Raw genomic sequence first — 22,567 nt, forward strand, 5'->3', positions numbered from 1 at the left:
CAAACTCATGCCTATCAGGCATCTCGATCAGAAAAGGCAGTATGTTTCCTCAGAATTCAGTCTCTTCTGGATTTTCCCCCTGACAGCCCCTCCTCTCAGGGATGGCAGACTCCATAGAAGGCAGGTCTGACGTGTTTGATCCATATGACCATGAACAAATAGATAATAATTTGTCGAACCACACCCAGATCATTCGGTCCTCTGTTCACAGCTTGGCCTCTTTTTTTGTTTTGGATGTTCCAGTTTTGAAACTGAAGGCAAGAATGCACTCCACTAACACCCCCGTGCTTGTGCACCTAATACCAACTTGGTTCAGCATCTCCTACCCTGTGTAGCTCCCACCAACTGCTGCAATCCAGGGACCGGACAGAAACTACAGCCTCCATGCCTGTACTTACAGTACTGGCTCCAATACAGAAACTGATCCAAAACTTACTCATGATCACTCCTGTTGGACTCTCAGCGATGGGTGATTCTGCCATGGATCAAGAAAGTGACCCCATCCTAGAGAACAATACCATAAACTACTAAGACCTATTGTAGCATAGGATACCGAAGTCCTATAAATGGAGGTCCCCTCAACACCACCCCACCAGACTATGGTGGCATTTATGCTCCTCTGGTGATGGCAAAGCCACTCCACTGAATCACAGCCATTCTATTCAGATCTTGGTCTACTAGAAGGCTAAGGTGATATGAGGAAGCCATTCTCTGAGCTGGCAGTCTCAGTCTTTGGGCTATATGCACGAGGCTCCCAGAGGCAATCCAGTCACTGCATTCTGGTAACACCACAGTCAAGACAACATCCTACAGCATGGACCAGGATGCTAAATGTATAATGCCCTCAGACGCGCCAATGCCAATGACAAACTGCAGGATGCGCTCGTGGCACCAAAGTGTAGGTCCTTTCAGTGGTGATGAATGGTTATGGATGTGATGAGCATGCATTGTCGTTGACTCCCCCTCTTCCACACTTGACATTGTGGGAACGCATATCTGTCTGTCTCTAGCCCAAGAGTGACACAGAGGTTCTTCCTCATTACCTTAGACTTTTGGGTTGTGGCCCCTTGGCTGCAGGCAGATGCCATTATTCTGGAATCATTTGAATTGCATATCAGGCATTGACACTGCCACAGGTGATATCATATAAAGTCACTGCTCAGCTTCAACCCTACATTCCAGTTTCCCTCTGCCTAATCGATGAGCCTTTGAGACCAGTAAGAACTCCCAGGCCAATGGCTGTACTTGCCAAGTACAAATCTTGATCTCATCCAGTCAGTTTTGAGATACAAGCCCTGGAAGATTTGGTGTCCCTGGAGGACATACTTTGTCCTACCCCAAACCTACACGCCCTCCTGTGCCGAACTGTTAGTCTGACATCAAGTTGTGCCTCAACTGGCCTCCCCCAAACTGTGTCCTGGGTTTCGACTCTGACAACTAAATCCCTAGCAGCCAATGTGGGAGAATACTATGATTCTTGTTACTCGCCACCCAACTGAAATGGGAAATCTGAAGATGGAAAGCCTTGCACTTGGGGGTTCCGGAAAACTAGGGACAAGGGCATAGTATCATAGCAAATGTGATACTTTGTAGCACTATGTCTGGCGGGTCTGTTCCATTGGCTGGCTAAAGTAAATATAGGCCATAGAAAGCTCAAGAGTTCACAAAGACTGCCAAGGACACTCAACCCCCTCTTTGTAGGATACCATTATCTATCTCTAGGGCTTCTATAGTGTAATTCTGCTTGAGTCCTCGTCTCAACAGAAATAGACACGAGGCCCTTCTGGCGTTGTGTTGATCCTTTTTTACTGCTCTACGTCCCTACCTGTAATTAAAACCTGAGGATGTACACTGAGGATATTTAGTGTAATTACTTGTGCCACACAGTGACTGAGCTCTAAACCAGCTGTCACCTCCTGAGGTAAACACTGACAGCTCACACTCAACTGCCCTTCAAAAGCCAGGAGTACAAAAGAAGTAGCTTTGTTATTTAGTGGGAGTGGGAGAATGCATGCGGTCCTGGGACTCAGTGGTAACTGGTGCATCCTCCCAAGTAATCTATCATTGCCACAAAAGCACGTGCAGATTAAACAAGCATTTGCAATGCAATAGGTCTCGCATTTACGTGAGACCTATTGCATTGCAAATGGTAGCCATCATGGACAATGGGAGGGAGGGCGGCGGGTGGGGAGAAGGCACCTACAACGGGCAGGCGGGGGCGCGAGAAGGCACGAACAGGAGTGCGTGTGGGGCGAGGGGGGAGAAGACACAGACAACCGGAGGGAGGGAGGGAGTAGAGAAGGCAGTAGGAGAACCTCATTAAAGAAAATAGTGCTCACAGTCTAAATAACATGTACCGTGTAACACTTGAAGTAAAGAGGCCATTCACCATGGGAGGTGACAAATGAAGAGGAGGCGGTACTAAGGAGGGACGACCAAGCCTATTGATGAATCAGAAGCCAGCATTTAGGACAGACAGTGATACAGGCCAATGGCAAACGTGGGCAGAGAGTGGGAGGGGCTTCTATTCGCTACTGGTCGACAATAAGTCTCGGAGAGCAGCGCATGCGCGCTTGCCCAGGCTCGACCTAAAAAGCACTTCAGTGTGATGCGAATGGTTCAAGGCTCTATGCAAAAGCTGAAAAAATCATATAGCAAATCATAGAAAAAAGTTATCAGAGCAATGTTATAAACTAACATATATTATAAAAAAAAACAATAAACATAATTTTAAAGTCGTCTTTTGATATAAGGCTATGATTAAGGTCTGAAATCTTAAAAAACCTACTTAAAATCCCATAGTATAGCTATTATATTCTAGCCATAATGCAAGAATACACTTCTGAAGATCTCACACTTGACACCAGCGGTGTTGCACATCATCTACATTACTAAAAGATGAAATGCTGCTGCACTTTCACTCATAAGCAAGACATAGCCTGGCAGATGTTAAAGGTAGCCGTAAGGCTGCGATAGCACTGTCAACATTTAAATATTCTTGCAGGTGATTTCTATTTAGATTGATAAACAAGGAGGTGGCAGGTCCACTAAACATTCATTGATAACTTGACAGGCAGTAAAAGTAGTTGTGTGACTGCAGCACCTGCAGCACCACGTCTAGAAATCCTCGTAGTAGATTAGCGGCCACAGAAGGCTCCTAACCTGCAGTTACAACTAGCAACACATACTGTCATAGTACACTTGAAATTCATAGGAATCATTGCAGGAATGAAATGCACTTGTAAGGCTGCTGCACCAATGTTTACATCTGGATGTCCAAGTCAAACTGATATTAATAATAAAGGCTGCTGTATTTTTGCTTACAAGCAATAAATATTTATAAACACATCAAATGCAGCTGTAAGTCTGCTGAACTGCTATCCGCACATAAATGGCCCTGTAGAAAAGGCACTGATTACAAGCATTGCCAAAGCCAATTAGTTTTCCCTATGCAAATTCTATTGGCTTTGTCAATGTTTTTTTTAATGTTGCACAGCAATTGAGCTGCTGTGCAACATGGCCTAAAGTGTAAAAAAAAAAGTGCTATGATGTGGACAATGCGGGCAGTCAATGAGCTATGTTTTACTTCAAACCATGTTACACAGCAGCTCAACTTCCGTGCAACATGTAAAAAGAAATTGACAATGACAATAGATTTTGCACAGGCGAAACCTATTGGCTTTGCCAATGCTTGTCTCTAAAGTCTCCCCTTTAACCCCTCTCGCGTTCTCATATATCAGGCTAAGTGTCTTTAGCTATGGAAGTGAGCCTCGGGGATGAGATGGTGATCATCCATCCATTCCAAACAAAGAGCACAACACCTCCGCCCCCAGAGATGGGCTGGTGTCCACCTATAACTTCAGCCACCATACATTCATGGAGTAGGCTAGCGCCAATGTATATCAAACCGAAGGAGGAGCTGAAAACACAATCTCCGCTAGGATACGAGGGCCCTTGAAGGACATACATCACTACTTTCGGACTTGTATATCACAGGAGAAGAAATCGAACTGAACGCATTCCAGAATCAATTTCATACATTGTGTAATGAAATCTAGACCTCGGTAATGAAGTGTATACATTTTGCACTGAGGCACTGAAAGAGCTGATGGACTACAAATGAAATGGCTGCACAGCGAAGGAAACTGATGCTGCCTCAATGGTTCACAAAGCTGCATGCCTGCCAACCCGATTCATGCTTCAGGGAGCAGCACATCATAAGGCGGCCGCCCCTCTTTCGTTCATTGTGGACAGTAAAAAAAAAGAGTGTCTGTGCTGGAGCAGGGTTTTCTGTTGAAAATTTATTGGGTTTTAAGCTCCAGTCTTGTCTATGTGTCATAACTAAAATTATTAATTTGTAATCACTAATTATCGTTTTTCGTGACAAGCTTTGACTAATCAACATTACTAACAAGAGAAACTATACGTGGGAATGCATATATGTTGCTCAATAATATGTGCGTTTTAATAAATGATGAGAGTGCTATTTGTTTTATATTCATGCTTTTTTAATAACGTGTACTAATGCTTAAATATGTCGCAGATGGCTAGATAATTACATACACATAAGGGTATTAGTGGGAATTAACACTGTTTAATCATTGCGATGATGTAGTAACGTTGTTTGTGTTTCTTTCAATTAAGATGGTCCGTTTTGGCCTAAATGAAAATGGCTGCCATTTACAGCCTGCGTTCGAGTGAATGAGATGTGACGAAAGGCCTTGCTGAACATGGTTGAAAGTCACCTGATCACAGCCTCTGCACAATTCGAAAAGCTTCTATGATGACCGCGATTCCAGGCGTGCTGCCAATCCGCTGAGTTGTCCTTGGTTGAGAATGAAGCCACAATGAACTATTCACAATTGTGATGGCTTTGCTATGGTTCTGAGGAAGAGCTTCTATTAATGCAACATTTGCTAGATTGAGTTTCCTTCTTCCGTCTTTTTATTTTTGTGATTTTTCCTGAGCGGAGGTTTCTTAAATGTAGCGATGCTACATCCTTTCCTGCTCGCTCTGCTTAGCGGCTTAACGGATATTCAGAACTTATTTGTTGCTATCATTTTGCAAGTTTCATTATAAATATTGTTAGACTAGGGAGGGTCTAAGGCCACTCTTTTCTGAACCCATGCTGGTGAGGATCGATGCTGTGAGGACGGCGACTCGAGAGACTTTACTGAGAGACCTGTCCTGACCCATTTATGACATTTAGCTAGAATAGGTAAATATGAGAATAACGATTTTGCTATTGATTGACTTTCACTTGAACTAATTTTAGATAAAATTACCTTATGTTTGAATTACAGTGTCGGGTGGTTATTTCTTTGTCAGTTATTGAATTCCTTATTGTGACTATTATTGTTTAGATCATGTTTCAAAGCAATATCAATTTGGTTGCATTGGCCTCAGTGTAGATGCAGAGTGATCAAGGAAGTTTCCTCTCAGGTTCAGTGCGGATAGAGTAATAGAGCGTATGTCTGTGTGATGGGCCCTAGCGAATGAAGAGTGTATGTGCGTGTATCTGTGAAATTACTCTATCTGTGGAAGTAGGGGAAATTTATATGCTCTGATCTGCAGCAATTTCCTGGTAGCAGAGTAATGGTTTTGATTATTGTTCTGATTTGATAGGTTGCTTGTACATAGGCTTTTGGTTTCATTAATTATTGATTGATGTTGAGATATGTACTAATACTATATGTTGAAGTCGTTATGTTGAGTTTTATGTAGTGCTTCTGGAACTTGGGAGCTGGTGACGGTTCCGTAGTAGGGCAGAGGGAAGTGTGTGCTGCTCTCGGGAAAGACGGGATTGTTGGAATTACCTGTACGTATGCAGGAAAACGTGTGACAATTGAAGTTGCGCGTCACATTGTCTGGGTTCGGAATTAGTGACATCGTCGTGTGTTACTACTAGAGATATTTCTGTGTATAAGAGGAGTGTGTATGGTAGCAAAGGTTATCTGTGAAACTCTGGTCTTAAGTCCCAGGGATCCGTAAGGTTTGCCGTTAAAGCTTACCACCGGAGAAGCAATAGGTATACTCTGAGCTTGCTTGAAGGACTGGGTAGAGGTAAATGCTGCTTGGTTAACGTGTGTTATAATTCTGTAGCAGGACAGATTGTTCGCTGTTCTGGGGAAAAGCAGGATTCTGTGTAAGTGTACTATATTTTCATGTGTGAAAGTGCGTGAATGTATGAGCATTTAGTTAATTGTGAAAGCTCCTAGGAACAGTCCGGGAGGAAGCAGTTACTGGATGTGTGTTAGAAGGGCAGAGTAGAGGGACGTGCTACTGTGTCAACGAGAGTAATAATTCCGTGGTGGAGCAGAAGTAAGCACTGTTTCAGGGTAAAGCGGGATTCTTGTGAGAAAGATTTCCTTTACTATTCTGTGGTTAGCGAGGCAGACAATGGAGATGTTTATATGTGGTAACTAATAAATTTTGTAGAATTTTGAGACAAGACCAACGGAGACGGTTTTGTAAAGGAGGGGTAGTGGAGTGACAAGAGACAGGAGTCAAAGCGGCTGCAGCGACTACTGACGTCAGAGAGACCGCGCTCTGATTGGATAGTGAATCAGAATAGTGCTCGCGCTGGGATTGGTGCGTTAGTGTGAGCCGCGCGGGGATTGGAAGGAGTACAGAGTGACGTAGACGCTCCAGGATTGGTGCGTTGGTGTGAGTCGCGCTGTTATTGGACAAAAGATCCGCAACTGTACGGAAGGGACTAGAGAGTTTTGGTAAACGCTGAAATGTATTACCAAGAGGGGAAAAAGAAGAAATCCTTGTTCGGTAAAATAAAGAAATGGTTTGACAAGGATAAGGACATTAAAACAAGAGAAGGTGAATTGCTACCTCCGACGAAAACACCTGCATCCTTCATGGTTGCGAAATATGGGTATCATACTTGTATATGGTTGGACAATTGGGTTAGGTATACTAAAGAAGATGGTGTTTTAGCTTTCCCGGAACATGGTTCATTTAATTTGGCTGTGTTGAGAAATTTACGGGAAAAGATGTTGTGTCTTGAGCCGAGACCAAGGCCGACACAGTTCGAGGCATTGGTAGAATGGGAAGATGAGGTGCATGAGCGAGAGAAACAGAGAAGTGGGAGCCAGTATAGGTATATGTTTGGGAGAAAATATGATCGTGAAACTCATCATGATCGAATGAGGAGATGGCGAGATGCAAGTATGACAGAGGGATTATACCCTATGAGGACAGTTGATGAAAAGGAGGGCAGGAAGGAAGCAGGGAGGATACCTGATGCAGAAGTGAAAAGGTTTGGGGCTAATGATTATGAGGATGAGGTCCTGGATGACATGATTTACAAGAGACCACCTCCATATAGATCAGAATCAGAAGAGAACACGCCAGTGGCTACTCCAATAAGAGATACTTTGCGTATCATTGAAACAGAAGTTGTGTCTCCTGATTTGAAAGGTGGTAGCTCTTTCATGGAAAGGGAAAGAGAGAAAGAGCGAGAGAGAGACGATCGAATTAGTGATGAGAAAACAAGAGAATTAGCCAGAACAACATCTGAGCTGACTGAAAAGATCAGAGAGCTGACAAAGAATCTAGAAGCTGTTACGGTACCTGTAACTATAGGTCCGGTTATGCCTGTTTTTGATAAGCAGAGGACGGGTGAAAGTGGTTTAACGGTTCCATATATAGGGAATGGATTGGCTGGTTCTTCGGGAGAGTCAGGAATGAGGACGAAAGAAAATCAGTTGAGGCATACCATAGGTGATGATGAGTTAAATGTACAGTCTAATTCAGGATTGAATACCAGTTGTGTAGGAATGCCAATATTGGAACCACAGAGGATGGCAGAACCAGTGAGTACAGTAAAAAGGTCTACGGAAAGAACGGCTGAGGATTTGAATGATTGGTTGAAAGTTCTTCAAAAGAAGGAGAAAAAATCTCAAGCAATTGATGTAGCCAGGTTGCGCATAGAATTGGAGGAGCTTATTGCAGGAACAGTTTCTATGGAAATACTGAGAGATCATCATGATGGTGAATTGTTATATATGTGCAAGAGTATCACCTGGAGGGCTAAAAGTACACATGATAGGTTAAGAGGAATAGCGAGTGAATTGGGAGTTGACATGGATAAAGTGAAGGCTTTGCAGAAACCTTATCGAGTGGATTTTTCTGAAAAGGACATAGAAAATTTGAATAATGTTGGCAGAACAGGGCAAATTAAGGAAATGATTTCCTTGTTGCGGAAATGGGGTGATGTAGAAAGATGGAAGGACAGGTGGTACAAGGAAAGGCAAGAATCAGTGGACAGGACTTATTCAGCATTTCCAGTGAGGAAAAAGGAGAAAACAGTGGATGCTTATCCTATGAGAGAAATACCTGGAGGAGGATATGTACATGTTCCATGGACTAGACAGGATATTTTGTCATTTACAAATGATTTCCCTCGACTGAGAGAAAAGCCCGTCGAGTGGTATAGGCAGGTAGATAGGTTTGTGGAATTGTCAAAAGTGCTGTGGATTGACCTGAACAGTCTGTTTGATATAATTGTTCCGGCAGACTTGTGGGCTGAGTGTAAAATAGTCATAGATTGGCCTGCTAAGGAATACCCAAGAGATCCAAAGACAGGAGCTCCAGATCCAGAAGTTATGAGGAAATACGATCAGGTTATTGTGTTTCTGAAAACCAAGGTACCTCCAAAAGAGACAGACTGGGTTAAAATAGATCGAACACATCAGGAAGCAAAAGAATCAGTTCATGCTTTCTATGAAAGGCTGATACTAGCTTTTAAACAGTTCAGTGGAGATGAACACCTGGGTGGCAAAGATTTGAGTCATTTTGTATACAGATTTGTATATGGCCTGAGACCTGAGATTAGTGAAAGAATTCGTGAGCATACAGTTGATTGGCAGAGTAAGAAAATTGATGAAATCCTGAGACATGCTAAGTATTTCAGTGATGAAATTGAAGCAAAACAAAGGAAGCTGAAAGAGAAGGCAATGTGGGCACAGGTGAAAGTTGCAGAGAGACAAGAAGCACAGTTGGTGGAACAGGCAAATAATCCAGGAAATAGGCCCAGATATGCAGGAAAGGGAAAGGGAAGCTTGGAGGAGGCCAAGAAAAAGTTCCCTTGCCACAATTGTGGTCAACTGGGACATTGGAGATCCGAATGTACGAATCCACCATTAGTAAGTAATGAGAATAAATCTTTAAATCAACAGGTGCAGAACGAGGGGTGTAATCATCAGCAGCAACAGCAGAAGGGTGTTAAGCAACAGAGTCAAGAGCCAAAACCGCCCTTGCCGCAGAATAGAGGGTCCCAAAAGAACAGCCAGGATTCGGGATTCTACAATGATGAGCAGGTAAACAAACAGAGACGTTCGAACCCGGTACAGCAGTACTGGTTAAAGAATGAAGGGAGTGAGTCTGAGGGTGATTATTGACGGTGCCGAGGAGAGGAGGAAGAGTGCATACTTGGTGCAACTCTAGAAATAGACCAGGCAGGACCATTTGTGGATGGGAAAATAAATGAAGAAAGTGTTACTTTTTTAGTAGACACAGGTGCAACGAGATCAACTGTCAGGTCAGCAGATGTGAGAAATCTTCCTCTCTCGGACGAAGCAATCCAAGTAGTGGGTGTAGCCAACACACAGATTAAGACTCGTCTTACTGAACCAGTAAGGGTAAAAATAGGGAAATTTTCAGACATGCACAGATTTGTGGTCTGTGACACCAGTCCAGTGAACTTGTTAGGTAGGGATTTATTGTGCAAGATGAATTGTACAATTTTCTGTACTCCGGATGGAATAGCTTTTGAGACACCGGATGAGGATGTCTTGTACAGAATGAGTCTAGATAATAGAGAGAGTGAAATTGTGGGTACATATGCCGTCTTTAATCCAGATGACTTGCCTAAAGAATTAAGAGACACAGTGAAAACAGCAGTTTTGGATTTTACTGGAGAAGATGTGGGATTGATGAATAATGTAGATCCAGTGAAAATTTCAGTGAAAGAGGGAATTACTTATCCTAATATTCCTCAGTACAAAATGACACCAGAAATAATTGAGTGAATAACGCCTATAATTGAGAAAATGGTCCAGCAAGGAGTTTTGAGAGAATTACTGAGTAGTCCGTGTAATTCACCGATAATGGGGCTAAAGAAGCCTAATGGGAAGTTCAGGATTGTACAGGATTTGAGAAAGGTTAACAAAATTGTGGTGGCATGTTGTCCCATTGTGCCAAATCCGTCAGTGATTTTGTATCAGATTCCACATGATGCTCAATGGTACACAGTGATTGATTTATGTCATGCTTTCTTTTCAATTCCATTGCATCATGACAGTCAGCCTATTTTTGCATTTAGGTTTGGACAGCGTATTTTAGCATGGTGTCGTATCCCACAGGGGTATACAGAGAGTCCTTCGATATTCAATCAGTTGCTGAAGAAATCATTGGAGAGTTTAATCATGCCTGAAAGCTCAGTACTAGTGCAGTACATCGATGACTTACTTGTGGCATCGAAGACACGTGAAGCTTGTGAAGTAGATACCATAGCTTTACTGAATCATCTGGCAGATGGAGGGTTAAAGGTATCTCCAGCCAAATTACAATTTTGCAAGAAAGAGGTGCATTATCTTGGACACAATATTGAAAAAGGTCTGAGAAAAGTGACTGATGACAGAATCAGAATCATCAGAGGAATGAGAGCCCCGAAGACCCAAGGAGAAGTGAGGATGTTTCTGGGGATGGTGGGTTATTGTCGTCAGTGGATAAGTAATTTTTCCCTGATAGCAAAGCCATTGATTAAGCTGACCAAAAGTGAGGTGAGAGACCCATTGGAGCTGGATGGAGAACAAATGGCAGCATTTGAAGAGTTAAAGAGCAGAATGTGTGAAGCCCCTGCTTTGGGAATGCCTGATTATGAGAAAGAGTTTGAGTTGTACTGCAGTGAGAGAAATGGATGTGCACTTTCAGTGTTAATACAAAAGCATGGACAACTGAGAAGGCCTATTGCGTACTTCTCATCGACACTTGACCCTGTAGCTGTGGGTTTACCAGGTTGCTTGAAATCAGTAGCTGCTACGTGCAGAAGTTTGGAACAGAGTGAGGGTATTATCATGGGATATCCTGTAAGGGTATTCGTACCTCATAATGTGGCGATTCTTTTGACAAGAAGCAGAACTCAATATATGTCACATAGTCGCCTGACTAAATATGAGAAAATCATTCTGGGAGCATCAAATGTGACTTTAGAAAGATGTGTGAATGTGAATCCAGCGACATTGTTGCCTGATGCTGAAAATGTGGGTGTGAAGGATGAAGTTGATCATGATTGTTTGGATGTACTTGACTACTGTACGAAACCAAGACCAGATATTAGAGATCTTCCTCTACATGTGAGTGATCATGTATTGTTTGTGGATGGATCTTGTCTGAGGACTGACGATGGTGTGCTGAGTGCAGCATATGCAGTATGTAAAGTTTCAGAAGTGATGGAAGCATCTTCTTTGAAAGGAGTAAGATCTGCTCAAGTTGCTGAATTAGTGGCATTGACAAGAGCTTGCAAGATTGGAAAGAATCTGAGAGTGACTGTGATGACTGATAGTCAGTATGGGTTTGGAGTCGTGCATGATTTTGGCCAATTGTGGCTACAGAGAGGTTTCTTGACGTCGAGTGGAACTCCAATAAAGAATGCTGAAGTGATTGGGAAGTTGCTTGAGGCGATACAGCTGCCTAAAGAACTAGCAGTTGTAAAATGTGCTGCTCATGGACAAGGAGATGATTTTGTTACCCTTGGTAATAGATTCGCCAATGACATAGCACAGTATTGTGCAAAGAATAACCAATCGATTAATCGGGAACGAGAAAAGGAAATGTCTTTTTGTTCTGTGATGTTTACTAATGTCCTAGAAACGTGGGATGAAGTGAAACTGTTGCAGGATGAGGCAGGAAAGGAAGAGAAGAAAGATTGGATTAAGGCAGGTTGTGCTCCGAGAGAATCAGATCATGTTTGGGTCTGTGAAGATGGAAGACCAGTCATGCCAAATAGCATGCTGTCGACAATGGCAAGAATGTATCATGGCCAGGGACACCTGGGGAGGGATGCAATGATTAGGTCTTTTAAGCAGACCTGGTATAATGCAAAGTTCAGGTTGATTGCAGAAAGTATCTGTCAAAGATGTTTGATTTGTCAGCAATTCAACACTGGGAAGAAGACAGTGGTGAGCCTAGGAACAATAGGTAGAGAAGGAGGTCCTTTTACCAGAATGCAAATAGATTTCATTGAAATGCCCCAAGTGAACAGATTGAGGTATGTTCTAGTGGTAGTCTGTTTGTTCTCGAGATGGGTGGAGGCTTATCCAACTAGGAGAAATGATGGAATAACAGTGGCGAAGTTACTGTTAAGAGAACTGATTCCAAGGTACGGGTTTCCAGTAACGATTGAGTCTGATAGAGGTGGACACTTCCATAATGAGCTCATGAGTTTAATTTGTGAAGCACTAAGCATACAGCAGAAGTTACATTGTGCATACAGACCAGAGGCTTCTGGAGTTGTTGAACAGATAAATGGCACAATCAAGAACAGAATTGGTAAGATGTGTTTAGCTACTGGAATGAAATGGCCTGATGTCTTGCCTCTAGTGTTGATGACTATTAGGTCTACTCCAGATAGAACTACAGGTTTGAGTCCGCATGAAATCCTAATGGGACGTGCAATGAGACATGCATTTGTGCCTGTCAACAAGTTGATGACAATAACTGATGACATGATTTTGGATTACTGTAAAGGCCTGGCTGACGCAGTTCATTCTGTGTTTCACCAGGTTGGAGAAGACGCCACTACACTTGAAAGGAAGCAAGCCCATGATCTGAGCCCAGGGGTTTGGGTGAGGATAAAGGTGCACAGGAGAAGAAATTGCTTGGTTCCAAGGTGGGGAAGACCAAGGCAAGTCATTCTGACTACGACAACTGCTGTAAAGTGTGCCGGTGTGAAGAACTGGGTGCATGCAAGTCATACTCTGAGAGTTCCAAATCCAAAAGAAGGGACTGGTAAAGAGTATTTTGAAGAGTCAGATTCGAGTGATGATGAAGAAACTGAGCCAGTGAGAAGGGAAAAGAATCCTGAAAGAGTTGAAGGAGAAAGAGAGTCAGGTGATTCTTTCCTTCCAAAAGAGGCTTCAAGGCAAGCATTGAGAGTTTCAGAGGAGAGATCAGATTCTGTAAGAGTGCCTGAAGTTCCAACGAGCAGTGGAGAAGAAAGGAGAGAAAAGAGCAATTCCACAGGGAATACTCCTGTATCGGATGGGGAGGTTGAAATTCCACTTGAGATTACACCTGAAGAAGCAGGGTCAGAAGAAGATAGAGAGGGACAGATTGCGGAAGACCCCCGAGGAGGTGTAGGGAACATTTCTAATGAGCTAGGTGAAGGGACAAGTAGGCAGCAAGAAGATTGCGTGTTGGAGACCCGAGGAGGGACAGGAATAGGGAAATCTCGAGTGGTGAAAAAGAAGTCTGTGGAGCAAAAAAGAATTGCTGAGGGACAAAAGGCAGATGAAACAGAATCGGATGAAAGTGAGAATGAGAAACATGAGGGTCGAGTTCTGAGGAAAAGGACTTGGATTGGAGAAAGAAACAATAAAGAAGTGAGACCGAAAAAGGTTGTACGAGGAGATATTTGGCCTAACAAAATAAAGAGGCTGAGGTACAGACTAACATGAGTGGATTCGTCAAAAGCTGAACAGGTGAACGAAGTGTCGAGTCAAAACCAAACAAAAGATGGAAAACAAGAAGAATCGAAGGAACAAGGAAGAATCAAGAGAATTAGACAACCCAACCAAAAGTACAGATCACCGGAATGGTCTTATGTGGCACTGTCTGAAGGAGAAGAAGAAGAAGCAGAGAGTCAAGACAATCCGGAGGGGATCTTGAGAAAAGTGGTTGAGGGAGAGGAAAAGTCTGTTGGAATCTTGAAAGTTATCCTGACTGACATTGGAGAAGAGTCGGATGCACAGGATGTTGTTGAAGATCTGATACAATTCGATGTTGCCGAAGAAGAAGTGAAAAGTGATGAAAATCCAAATTGAGTGAACTGAAGGAGTCACTTGGAGAAAGTGAAAAGAAGAAAATTTGAAAATTAGCTGTTTTGAGATAATTTAGAGTTCTAAATTCAGTAGTGGAGTAGAAGAGGCTAAGTCAAAAGACACTGCCAAAGTAGTAAAATGGCTAACACAGTGCCTTTTTGAAAAGATGGTGTAGAATGTGCTGCTGCTGTACAGGTTTATTAGTGCTAATATGGTGTGTACTTGCTTTATTAGTTACCTTTAGGGTTACAATAGACACTTTTGGAATACATACTGAGAATATGACTAATGTAGGGAAAAGTTCACAGAAAATAGTTCCAACTAGAATTAGTAACATTTACATACATAAAGATAGGTCAATTAATGATTTTTCTAATAATGTTTTTTCAAAGTTGTTGTATGAATACGTAAAGACAATGGAAGTTAGGGATTGCTACGTATGTATGCAATTACCTGCATCCGTTTCAGAAGGTGTTACTTATCATCATTTACCAGCTACGTATGGAATTTCATGTAGTGTGTTAAGTAGTGTTTTTTATTTGTTAGGAAAAATAGATTATGAGATGTCTAATAAAGATAACATTTTTGGGCAATTGCCTATGAACAAAAAGCTGAATCCAGCTAAAGAAGCTAACATTTTTGGTGAGATTTTTATTGAGAAAGAAGAATTAACATTAGATTACATTTTTAGAAACAATTTAACTTGCAGTTTGAAAGAAGAAGAGAAAGCTTTCCTGGACATGGTAGAGAAAAGGAGAATGAGCATGCATGAGAAGGCAGGGAAATATAAAGTGAGTGAGACAATTTGGGACATTGAAATGGGAAAGGAGTTGAGGAATGGGGCTAGTCCAACTTTGGCTTTAGATGCACCACAGAAGGGTAAACTATGCATTACCAGGAGGAAATCCCAATATGATAATTATTTTGTTGGGACTAGTGAGTGCCATGATACATACTTTATTGCAACGGGATGGGGATTCAGAGGAGGAGAAGATCCAGTTTTTCCGGGAGTGTATTATATTTGTGGGAATAAGGCTTATTACAGGTTGCCTGACCATTGGTATGGCACATGTTATGTTGGTCTGGTCTTCCCAAAGATTTTTCATATAGATAAGATAGAAGATGTAGAACATATTAACTTACTAACACGCTTTAAGAGAGAGACTTGGTCAGAAATAGTAGGTGATATTTTTGGAGCTTTAATTCCAGCAGTGGGAATTTCGCTAAATGCATATGGAATTCGGAAACTGTCAACAGTGGTGGATCGCTTATCGACAAGTACCGCTGGAGGGTTTCTTTTGGTAAATACGGAAATGGTTGCTGTACGTGCCATGTCTATGCAAAATCGACTTGCCCTGAATATTCTAATGGCCAAAGAAGGTGGAGTCTGTGGAATGCTGAAAGTTCAACATTGTTGCACTTACATTCCTGACGAAAGTAAAGACCTGAAGGTCTATATCAAAAATATTACTGATTTGCATGAGGAATTAGTACCACTGGAAGCTGAAAGTATCTGGACTAAATTAGCTAATAAGATGAAAGCTGTTAAGAGTTTTATTGCTAAAATAGGTAGTACTATTATAGGTAAGGTGTTGTTTCCTTTGACATGTGTGATTGTTGCCTTATTTATACTAAGATTGGTGTGTTTGTGTTGTAAAAACAGGGGAGGGAAAAAGAAAAGAATTAGAGCTAATATTGAAAAGAAACAGAAGAGGTCAAAAAGAGACCCACAAGAAATAGAATAAGAAGAATTGAGAGAGAGTGTTTACTTGGAGACAAAAAGGGATGATGAAAGGGAGTCCGGTGTGTAAAGTTGGGAAGAAAGAAAGAGACATTTCAATTTCTCCTAAATTGGGACAACATTTTTTTTTTGGGGGGGGTTTTGATTTGGTGATATATCACCAAAGGGGGGATTGCTGGAGCAGGGTTTTCTGTTGAAAATGTATTGGGTTTTAAGCTCCAGTCTTGTCTATGTGTCATAACTAAAATTATTAATTTGTAATCACTAATTATCGTTTTTCGTGACAAGCTTTGACTAATCAACATTACTAACAAGAGAAACTATACGTGGGAATGCATATATGTTGCTCAATAATATGTGCGTTTTAATAAATGATGAGAGTGCTATTTGTTTTATATTCATGATTTTTTAATAACGTGTACTAATGCTTAAATATGTCGCAGATGGCTAGATAATTACATACACATAAGGGTATTAGTGGGAATTAACACTGTTTAATCATTGCGATGATGTAGTAACGTTGTTTGTGTTTCTTTCAATTAAGATGGTCCGTTTTGGCCTAAATGAAAATGGCTGCCATTTACAGCCTGCGTTCGAGTGAATGAGATGTGACGAAAGGCCTTGCTGAACATGGTTGAAAGTCACCTGATCACAGCCTCTGCACAATTCGAAAAGCTTCTATGATGAACGCGATTCCAGGCGTGCTGCCAATCCGCTGAGTTGTCCTTGGTTGAGAATGAAGCCACAATGAACTATTCACAATTGTGATGGCTTTGCTATGGTTCTGAGGAAGAGCTTCTATTAATGCAACATTTGCTAGATTGAGTTTCCTTCTTCCGTCTTTTTATTTTTGTGATTTTTCCTGAGCGGAGGTTTCTTAAATGTAGCGATGCTACATCCTTTCCTGCTCGCTCTGCTTAGCGGCTTAACGGATATTCAGAACTTATTTGTTGCTATCATTTTGCAAGTTTCATTATAAATATTGTTAGACTAGGGAGGGTCTAAGGCCACTCTTTTCTGAACCCATGCTGGTGAGGATCGATGCTGTGAGGACGGCGACTCGAGAGACTTTACTGAGAGACCTGTCCTGACCCATTTATGACATTTAGCTAGAATAGGTAAATATGAGAATAACGATTTTGCTATTGATTGACTTTCACTTGAACTAATTTTAGATAAAATTACCTTATGTTTGAATTACAGTGTCGGGTGGTTATTTCTTTGTCAGTTATTGAATTCCTTATTGTGACTATTATTGTTTAAATCATGTTTCAAAGCAATATCAATTTGGTCGCATTGGCCTCAGTGTAGATGCAGAGTGATCAAGGAAGTTTCCTCTCAGGTTCAGTGCAGATAGAGTAATAGAGCGTATGTCAGTGTGATGGGCCCTAGCGAATGAAGAGTGTATGTGCGTGTATCTGTGAAATTACTCTATCTGTGGAAGTAGGGGAAATTTATATGCTCTGATCTGCAGCATCTGCACTGGAGGAGCCTACAGTGGTAGAACACTGGGGTCACTGGAAACAGTACTTGGTACAGGCTCTATGGCAGGACAGCAGGATGAAGACTAAGCTCTTAGCCCAGGAGGAAGACGGAGGCGGGGAAGAATGGGAGATCAATAGTAACAAAGGACACAGATTGATGTGGGAGCCAGCCAATGGTAAGTATAGTGGCTTGGGAGCCAGACAATGGTAATTAAAGGTAAATAATGGGTGGGCACTGAGGGGCACATGCCTCAAACTCCTCATTTGCAATTACCAAATAGCAATTTTTAAGGAATCGCTTTTTGTTCATCGCAAATGCCTGTGCATGTAGGAAGCGCAATACTTTTTGTGATTCCTTAGCATTAGCTAATAGTGATTCGGAATTCATTCATTCATTCCTGTGGGAATTTGGTAATTGCAAATTGCAAATGCAAATCCAAGGGTGCCCGGGGGCCTAAGGCCCCCCTGAAGCATCCCCCCAAAAAAGGTAAGTGTGCACATGTGAGGCACACACATGCCTTAAGGGCATGTGTGAGCTACATGACACTTTGAAAAATGCATTTTTCTGAGCATGCAGAAATTACCATCAACTTGAAGTTGATGGTAATTAGCGTTTCCTAAATGCACAGTTCGCATTAAAGAAAGGCTACATGCATTGGCAAATAGGGATTCACAAATTGCGATTCCCTAAATGCATACATAATTTAGGTAATCGCAAAAAATTGCAATTACCTAAATTGGGAATGGAAAAAGGTACATGCATCTGAAAAGGCCTTTTTCCATTCGCAAATTGGCCGATTCTGCAAATCGGCCTGCTTGCAAACGGAAAAAAGCTTGATGCATGTGCCCCTAAGTCCCTTTTAAGATTTATTTAAAAAAAATACACGAGCTTTCACAAGCACAGCACAAATGCTGTGCAGGCAAAACCTAAAATTGGCTGCTGCGGTTAGACTCCACGGTTCCCAGCAAATCGATTTGCAAGGCTGCAGTAACAATTTGAATATTTAGATCTTTACTCCGAGATAACATATGGAACATGTAAGTATTACCCTGTCTGCAACTATAATTCAAAAGTTGTAGTGTTTGCAAATTCTGGCATGTGACTGGTAATGCAATCAATGAAATCAATGGGTGAGTATTTTGGGCAGAATTGAGTGAATTCTGTAAGCAGAGGTGGAAAGTACCGTGGAGAGGGATAGAGGAGGACTACAGGCAGGGTGACTGAGCTCTGCAAGCAGGGCTGGGTGAGTCCTGGGGCAGAGTTTGGTGAGTACAATTGGCCTATGTCAAGTAGGTATCCTGGACTGGTTTTCTTGGGTGAGTAGTATGGAAAGGGGAATGTAAGTGCTATGGGGAGGGTGAGATGAGTGAAATAGCAATGGTGTTAATTTATGTTAGTTATTAGTAGTTCTTTTCCCATTTTTAACACTCCGGTTCTTGTCATCCATTTCTTTTTCTTTTTATTCTTTTCAGAAGCCTTGGGGCTCATTTCCTTAGCGGCCAAGCACTCCAATGCTGCCATAGCAGAGATGGTGAGTGCAGACAGCCCGCTATGGACGTCTCCTAGAGACCTGGGTGAATGGATCGGTAGAAATCAATGACTTAGATTCAAAAGGCGCCTCTATACATCGTCTTGTTGCGGCTTCGGTAACATTTATGCAAACTGTATGTGTGGAATGGAGCTGACCTTGTTATGCGCAGCCCTTTCTTCCCTAAAATCCCACCCTACAAGGCACGATATGTGAGAGTAACTGGTGCTGACATGCAATGGAGCGGCCAGGTGCTTCCTTTGTGGTGGTAGCAGGCGGTGGGAACCGACAAGAGAATGAAAGATGGAAAAAGGAGTGATGGAAAAGAACCTGCAAAAGTGAGATAAAAATTGTAGAAGATAAAGAGACATGAAGTGGACTCGAGACTGGGCAGCCTTGGGAATGAAGAACTCCAGCATTTGGAAGAACCGGCGGCTAGCTCCAAAGTACAAATTTGGTCCCTGTGCTTCTTTTTTATTAACAAATGCATGTTCAGTGAGTACACATTCCCTGGATTCCTTGTGTGGACCTGCGAATTGTGGGGATCAGGTACGAGCCATTTCCAAATTTCATTATCTTTACCCTGGTGAGTTCTCCTAAATATTAGGCCAAAGAACCTAAATTCAGTGATTGACAAAGTTTTGCACTGCTTGGATCTTTATTTACTTCACCAAACAAACATCCTACTGCAGCGGGGACTGTACTTAAGCTGTTTCAGTGACCCATAGGAAGAGAGTTCATTTATCATACAACTATTGACATCGCGGCCATTGACATAGCCAGGTCACAAATAGTAGTCAGATCCATTCAATGTAGGAGTGCCGAACAATTAGGCGTATCCTTTATCACTGGCCTGGAACCGATGGATGAATATTTAGTTATTTTTCATATTTGGGCTGGCAACCATTAACCGGACACTAGGCCTTTGTCCCGCCTCACTCACTGGATTGATGGGTAGACCCCCCCATACTTCGCCCACTCACTGCTCTGTAGGCGTTCGTAAGATCCATGTTCTTGTCAACCCCGCACTGCAGGTCTACAAATGGTGGGAGGCCTGCGGTGCCTCAGAGAGTCTGTCTGGATTTGCTTGAACTAGCCTCGTGCTGGTCTCCAGTTGTTCGTACAGAGGATCCTGCCCTTCTCCTGAGGATCCCCTTCCATGCCTAGGGCTCCTGAAGTGACACTGGCCTGTCCGCCCCATCTTTAGAGGTGCAGTCCTAAGCTCAACAACCTTGGTCAGGTTTGGACCCTGACTCATTAGTTGCCTAGAACAGCCACACTTCATCGTACAAGGCCGCTCCCCAACCAGTCAGATACCCGCAAGCATTGCCTCTCACGCCAGATTCATCGCACGCACACTCCTGGCAGCACCCCTGGTCTGGCCCACTGGATAACTGTGCTTTTACAGTCGCACTAGTGAACTTCAAAAACATTTACACTGACAGATACAGAGATGAGGTCCCTACAGATGGGAGTGATTAACAAATGACATTTTACTACTCTAAGTGTACATCTTTTCGAACAATATTTGCATGTGGTTTGGTGTCCATTCTTCTAAGTTCTCTCCACACAGCAATATGTTAGGGCATATTTAAAATGAGTTAATGCCACCAGAACGTCACTTTTTCCAAAGTTCAGGTGGCGTTCAGTCCTTCGCCTTATTTACAAGGCAGCATTAAGCTACTTAACGTGGCTGAATGCTGCATTGTAAATAATGCCTCTATTCACGCAGCACTTAGCGTGAAAGGGGAGTGCAGTGAGTGTTGCAGTAGACATTCCACCGAAACACCCATTACTTTTTTAAGCTACCCCATATGTACTAGTTATGGGGCAGCACCAAAAATATCTCCAGGGAACTCCTGGTCTTAAGTAGTTGATTCTAGGAGAAATGTTTAATTTCTTCTCGTATTTTGCTCTTTCCATGTGCGCTACATTCTGCGTATTGTGCTAGGCAGCTTCTTTAGCGCCAGCGCAAGGGGAAACGCAGGTGTATTGTTGTAAATAAGGCGCATCCCTGCAATTTGAAACTGACAGAGTACGGCATTACAAATGTTGGCGTAAAACCGCGCTCTGCCAGTTTTGGGTAAATATGCCCCAAAATCTTTTAAAATTAAAAGGAAAGATAAGGTGACCATCTCAAAAGTCCTACGGTCACACCCTTTTAAATGGTTGTGTTGGCAGGCAGCAGCACCACCTTTCAATACGTTCACTACTTTATCCTTCTGCCTGTTACAACTAATGATTCTCTTTCATATACATTAACCTGGTCTACCCTTGTGTCCGTTTAGAAACTTGAAAATCCACAAATTGGTGACGGTGATAGAATACCGTTCTGAAAATCGTGGCTCTCCCATGTGCCTACCTCTCCAAAGCACCACCCCATTCAGAAGAAAAAGTATTTGGTGTTCACTTCACGGCGGTGGAGCTGCTACCGGCTCCACCACCAGGGACACACTTTTGCCACTTCTGGAGCTGGTGGGAATGGCTCCTGGGGGATTCTAAACTAAGCACAGCTCCAACTGGGTCCATTCCCGCCGGCGGCCCTTCTGACTGGGACTGCTATTGAAATGAAGGATGTCCTGGTTGGAAAAGCTTCGCAGTCTCTCCATGAGTACAGGAAGAACTCTCAGTGGATTGGGCATTGGTAATGTGTGCCCTGCAGATTGGCCCTCACTTTGGTGGAGGATCTCTCCTCAGGACTGGCATACGCGGCGGTGATGCCACCACCCAGGGATGGCGGGGCCAGTCGGCTTCCACAGCTCTGGTCTCCTGAAGACATCTCCACTAAGCAGGCTCCGCCAGAGCAGGACCCCAGACTATAACTGAACACCAAGTACAGAAGCGTCCTGTCTGATGGAGAAATACAATGATATCGAACGGGAACTACACACAAATAATTATATCTCACTTTCTAGCTGCAAAGCCATCGTGAAAACAATCAGCGCCGTGTTCTCCAGCAATGAGCGTTTTCTCAGTTCACTCATTGTTTCCTCCTGACCTCGGTTGAATCTGTTCATTTTATAGAACAAAAACCTTGACATGTGATAAGGATATGAGACATATGACAATCCTATGAGTTAATGCACCAAATATCAGCACGCTTGTATGGATATGCTTCCAAAGACATTTATAATCCATATTAATGGTCCTTACATGCCACAGTGAGATAGACCATTGCGCCTATCTCAACAGATAGACCATAGCGCCTCTCTCAACAGATAGACCATAGCGCCTCCCTCAACAGATAGACCAGGCGCCTATCTCAACAGATAGACCATAGCGCCTCCCTCAACAGATAGACCATAGCGCCTATCTCAAGAGATAGACCATAGAGACTCTCTCAACAGATAGACCATAGCGCCTATTTCAACAGATAGACCGTAGCGCCTCCCTCAACAGATAGACCATAGCGCCTATCTCAACAGATAGACTGTAGCGCCTCCCTCAACAGATAGACCATAGCGCCTCTCTCAACAGATAGACCCTAACGCCTATCTCAACAGATAGACCATAGCGCCTTTCTCAACAGATAGACCATAGCACCTCTCTCAACAAATAGACCATAGCGCCTCTCTCAACAGATAGACCATAGCACCTCTATCAACAGATAGACCATAGCACCTCTCTCAACAGATAGACCATAGCGCCTATCTCAACAGATAGACCATAGCGCCTCTCTGCTGCTACCTCAACAGAAGAATTCTGTGCTCTGTGCTAGTGATCCAGCACAAAACTACTGGGGTAAAACTTACATAACCA

General features: G+C 42.7%; 1 protein-coding gene across 1 annotated transcript in view; it reads left to right on the forward strand.

The window, feature by feature from the left end:
* Positions 1-22,567, forward strand: part of LOC146871312 (FYVE, RhoGEF and PH domain-containing protein 2-like) — a 385,168-nt gene that overhangs the window by 323,259 nt on the left and 39,342 nt on the right. The window contains exon 9 of the mRNA XM_085646736.1: positions 18,753-18,811. Coding sequence (XP_085502862.1) covers positions 18,753-18,811 — 59 coding nt within the window. The remainder of the gene's footprint in view (positions 1-18,752; positions 18,812-22,567) is intronic.

The sequence above is a fragment of the Triturus cristatus genome, chromosome 1_1, assembly GCF_964204655.1.
Source record: "Triturus cristatus chromosome 1_1, aTriCri1.1, whole genome shotgun sequence".
In the NCBI taxonomy this organism is placed as follows: domain Eukaryota; kingdom Metazoa; phylum Chordata; class Amphibia; order Caudata; family Salamandridae; genus Triturus; species Triturus cristatus.